This window comes from Sinocyclocheilus rhinocerous, unplaced genomic scaffold (genome assembly GCF_001515625.1).
Source record: "Sinocyclocheilus rhinocerous isolate Xijiao unplaced genomic scaffold, SAMN03320098_v1.1 scaffold195, whole genome shotgun sequence".
Lineage (NCBI taxonomy): Eukaryota > Metazoa > Chordata > Actinopteri > Cypriniformes > Cyprinidae > Sinocyclocheilus > Sinocyclocheilus rhinocerous.
Genome location: NW_015631099.1, coordinates 392,300 through 397,084, shown reverse-complemented (window position 1 = coordinate 397,084; position 4,785 = coordinate 392,300). Strand labels below are relative to the sequence as shown.

Here is a 4,785-nt window from a genome sequence, read left to right as displayed (position 1 = left end):
ACAATAAAATTGGACAGAATTTATATTAATATTAGTAACACATTGCGATAAGGTTAATTAGTTAACATTAGTTAACTACTTTACATTAGTTAACTACTTTAGTTAACATGAACGAATAAACAATACTTCTCCGGCATTTATTAATCTTAGTTGATATTAATTTCAACTTTTACTATTAAAATCAACAGTTGTGCTTGTTAACAGTTAATGCACTCTGAATTAACATGAACTAACAGTGAACAGCTGTATTCTCATTAGCTAACATTAAGAAAGATTAATAAATACTGTAATAAATGTATTGTTTATGTTAGTTAATAGCAACACTAACTAATGGAACCTTATTGTAAAGTGTTACCTTAATATTAAATATCAATATATTATTTTTATTCAGTTCCTTCCATGCAACAGAATCAGATATAGCTTTTTTAAAATTAAACTAATTATCCAAATAATGTATAATCCTACGAAGCTGTTATTATCAGAGCATGTGAGCAGAGCAGAGCGTCACGAGAGAGTAGTCATTTTACCAGCGCTGCCATGTTACAGCACAGTAGCGCTGTTGCAGACAGGAACAGATAAACTACAAAGAAATATCCTGTCGGCGCGTTATTTGAGCGGACTTTGCTTTGCTTTGAGTATGAGCGGCACACGAGTGGAACGCACATTCATTGAGCGGAGCAGTGACGAGGAGCGTGAAACCTCTCTTTTATTTATGCAATGCATGCATACATGATGCTGTTTTGTTCATAATTGTTTATGCAATTTACAAAATTATATTTGATGTATATATGTTAATTTAGATGTCATGCACGTTTTTTTATGGACAGTTATTTCATTGCATTGACAATTTAATACGCTGCATTGTTTTGTTCATTGTGGCCTCGGGAGGCAAGCCAAAAGTTTCCATTAGACTTATTTAATCTGCATATAACACATAAGAAAGGAGATATGTTTACATTTTAATTTGTTTGACTGTAAAAAAAAATAAATAAATAAAATGTTATTTGTCTCAATAAATTGGGTAAATTAAAAACCGTGGTTAAATAAAAAAAAAATAATTCTATTGCGCTTTGTTTTAAAAAAAGGTTATAAAAAGTGTCAATAATTATCGATATCGAACGATATGAAACATTATATCGTTGATACGTTTTTTAGCTATATCGCCCAGCCCTCTGTCTTGTCTAATATTTTCATGTCTTCTCTCGATATTCCAAAGCAATTGACTCTGGTTGTAAAGGGTCAGAAGAGCACGTTTTTAATATTCCACATGAGCAAGATTTACAGCATTTACGTTTGTATATGTTGCGTTGGCAATAAATGCCAACTGTTCTGTAAATACTGTACTGCTCTTAAGCTTGCATAACCCTTGAATTCAAAATGTTAGTATTATTTTTTTAATAAAACAAGAGGGCGTTAGTTAACTTAGTTTAGGCCCTTTCATTAAGACATGCGAGATCAAAAGATTATTTAACAAAATATAAATATATAGTCTTTTTTTCTTGTCGACTAACAATTTTAGCCCTAATAGCATATATTGTATTGCGTATGATGGTTTTAATAATTCGGCGATGAATGAATGGTTAAATGTTCTAGTATCTGTCAAGTGTCCGCTAGAGATGTTTCAGCTCAGTGTGTTCAGTGTCTGTAACAACCTTTTAACATCCTGACACTTTCATCCCAGTTCACACGTTTGGGGAGGCAGTTTCACTGTCACTGCTTACATGAGTCTAAACGGCATCAACAAATAACTGGATGCATATAAATATTAGCACTTATCTGAGCTGAAATTTGTGTATTTGAGGTACACACACTGTATTTGTGGATACAAATGAGGACAATAGAAGCAATCAAAACCAACAAAAGAGTAATTATATGCTATAAGTGCTATATTAGCATATTATTATTATAGTGTTATATTTAAATTTCCCAAAGAAACGTGGAGCATTTTGTCCAAGCAATAATAAAAGGACACATTTAATTTATAATTTGTCTTGAATCTCATTTTGTTAAAAAAAAAAGTGAATCGAATCGTGAAATCAAAATCGTGAATCGAATCGTGAGTTGAGTGAATCGTTACATCCCTATTTGTGGATAATAGTAGTTGAATGGCTGTTATGGTGAACATAGAGATTATTCATTATCATGTACTTTTTCGATTTTTGTTTATTTATTTACATTTTTATTAGATTTTTTCACTTGTTTCCTGCCATGATTGTTACCATGGTAGCTGGCATGGCACTAATTTATAAACAATTAACCAATCATCCATTATCCTGTGCACAAATTTTCATACCACGCTATTCATTACTGTTAATGTGTTCAGGGCCCAACAATAAAGAAGTTATTTGTTTATTTTTATCCTGCTGACAAAATTGCAAGAAATGTGTGTTTTTTTTGGATTATACTGTAACTGTATTATAACTGTAAACTTCATAAACAGTCACTGGGAATTGATTTATCGTTATCGATTCAAACTGATGAGACTATGACGAGTCATTCTTGCAATTTGAACAAAACCTTTTGCAGCCATCTAGATAACATAACCGTGTTGACAGTTTTAATCAACTGAATTCACAACAACAATGCGTTACTAGAAAATAAAAAAAATTACAAGCATATGAATAACAAGTCAAAAGAATTCAAGCATTGGCCCCATAGTGCAAGGGACAGCTCTGTCAACTCTCTCTCACAGGTCCCGGGCCATCCTTATTGGTAAGCCCTAGTGTTTCTCTTGACAGGATTGTGGTGAGCAGCTCTGTTTAATATTGTGCAAGTGTTATCAGCATGCCTGTAGAAGCTAAAGCTGTTATTGAGTCTGCCGTGTGTGTGTGTGTTTTGTAGATCTGCAGACAGCCCTGTATGAGCTCTGCTGGCATGTTATCCAGGGCAATCTGAAGGTGGATGTGGCTGTCAGTCTCCTGGCTGATGTTATGGTGAGTGCTGATCCCGTCTCCTAACATTCAACCCCTGCCCACCTGCACTGAGACTGTTAGGATTGACTGTCTGTGTCACGTGTGAGGACCGTGATGTGAGGGGAAAAATAAAAGTAAACAAACATTCACTGTTCTCTGTGTTATTTGTTTTACTGACATGTAGGGTTGGGAACCGAGAACCGGTTCTTATTCGGAACCGGTTCTGTTTTTTGAAAAGAACCGGAACCGTGAGCTATTTCTAAGTTTCGGTTCCGAAAACGGTTCTGGTGCGACACGTGACCAAGCGCTGTGAGCAGCTTTGCGCCGGCGTTTCCCGTAAAGGATGTCACAAACTAAATAACAGAAACGCCGCCCTGCCTCTTTAATTACTGAGCACATTGCTTCCCATGACGCGCACTCCACAGACGTGCCGCGTCTTTAGCTGCCGAACACATGGGTTTCCACGACTGTACGCGCACTCGTGTCTTTGATAACTGTGCATGTTGTTTTGTCTCACTGTACACGTACTGGCAGCGCGCAGCTCCTGCCGCCACTAAATTACATTATTTTTGTCCCATATTGTCATTAATATGCATACTGACTTCAACTTGGACCACTAAATAAATAGACTTCTGTTGTTATGTAAGTGTGAGGGTTCGATTATTTAGTGTACAGGTCATTTCAAGAGTGATAAACAAAGTGATGGAAAATCTTAATTTTCATGCATTTTAAAAATGTGGAAACTAGGGCTGCAACAACTAATCGATAAAATCGATTATTGTCGATAATGAAAATAATCGACAATGATTCTCATTATCGATTAGTCGGGTCTGCCCACGGTGCACGTCCAACTATTCCTAAAATATTTGTGTTTTATCTTTATTATGATGTGTGTCTAATAAATTGTTAAGCACTATTTTCATAGCATTCAGTTGACACGTTTGTTTAAAGGACATTGGGCAGAATGTGGAAGTGTTTTTTGTCAAAAAAAGAAAGAAATGAGAAGATCAGATTAATCGATTAATCGGAAAAATAATCGGCCAACTAACCGATTATCAAAATAATCGTTAGTTGCAGCCCTAGTGGAAACCACTCATTGCATCACACCATCTCCTGACTGCATTATTATTTGTAAAATCGGGGCTTTATGGAGTGTGTGTACACATAGTTATAAGTATAACAGTTAATATGTCATTAATTTAGGGAAATGAACAAGTGTCTTAGCCCTCAAGGGACTATTTGGCCAACCAGCTTATTCCTGCTTGAAAAGCAAAATGTTATTGATAGTGTAAAAAACATCAACTTTGAAGCACATGTGATTGATGGACTAGCATTACTCAACATTACTTACTACCTTCCAGCAACACTACATTCAATGAAGGTAAAATAGTAAAAATAATAATAATAATAATAATAATAATAGTTCATTTAAATGGAACCGGAATCGGAACTAGGGCTGTGCGATATGGACAAAAAAAACCTATCGCGATTTCTTTGATCAATATTGCGATTTAGATTTTAATCACGATTTTGACACACAAAGACATGCTTTACAGTCATTAATGCATTCAGTGTGAATTTGAAACATATTTCCAAAAGAAAACCAATTAGAGCTTTATCAAAAAGCTGTAACATGTCTCTAGAACAGACATGAGGCGAAATAATCACAAAATAATCACTAAGTAAAGGTGTAACAAAATGTCTCTAGAATAGACATGGCAGAAAAAAAAAAAAATCCTGTGTCCAGGGATTTTTTTTGCCATGCATTGGTCATAGATCTCTTTGTGGCGTTGCCTCAGATGTTGAACTAGATTTGTTGCGCCAAGTTCACACGTACTCCGTCTGCAGTGCGTATACAGTATGTGTATGCGGT

General features: G+C 35.2%; 1 protein-coding gene across 7 annotated transcripts in view; it reads left to right on the top strand.

Moving 5' to 3' along the window:
* LOC107741598 (THO complex subunit 2-like) overlaps positions 1 to 4,785 on the top strand; it is a 106,103-nt gene that overhangs the window by 2,472 nt on the left and 98,846 nt on the right. For all 7 annotated transcript variants that reach the window (XR_001640216.1, XM_016554359.1, XM_016554357.1 and 4 more), the window contains exon 3: positions 2,842 to 2,933. Coding sequence is in view for 6 of the 7 variants with exons in the window: in XM_016554359.1 (XP_016409845.1) it covers positions 2,842 to 2,933 (92 nt within the window). In the remaining variant the exon portion in view is untranslated. The remainder of the gene's footprint in view (positions 1 to 2,841; positions 2,934 to 4,785) is intronic.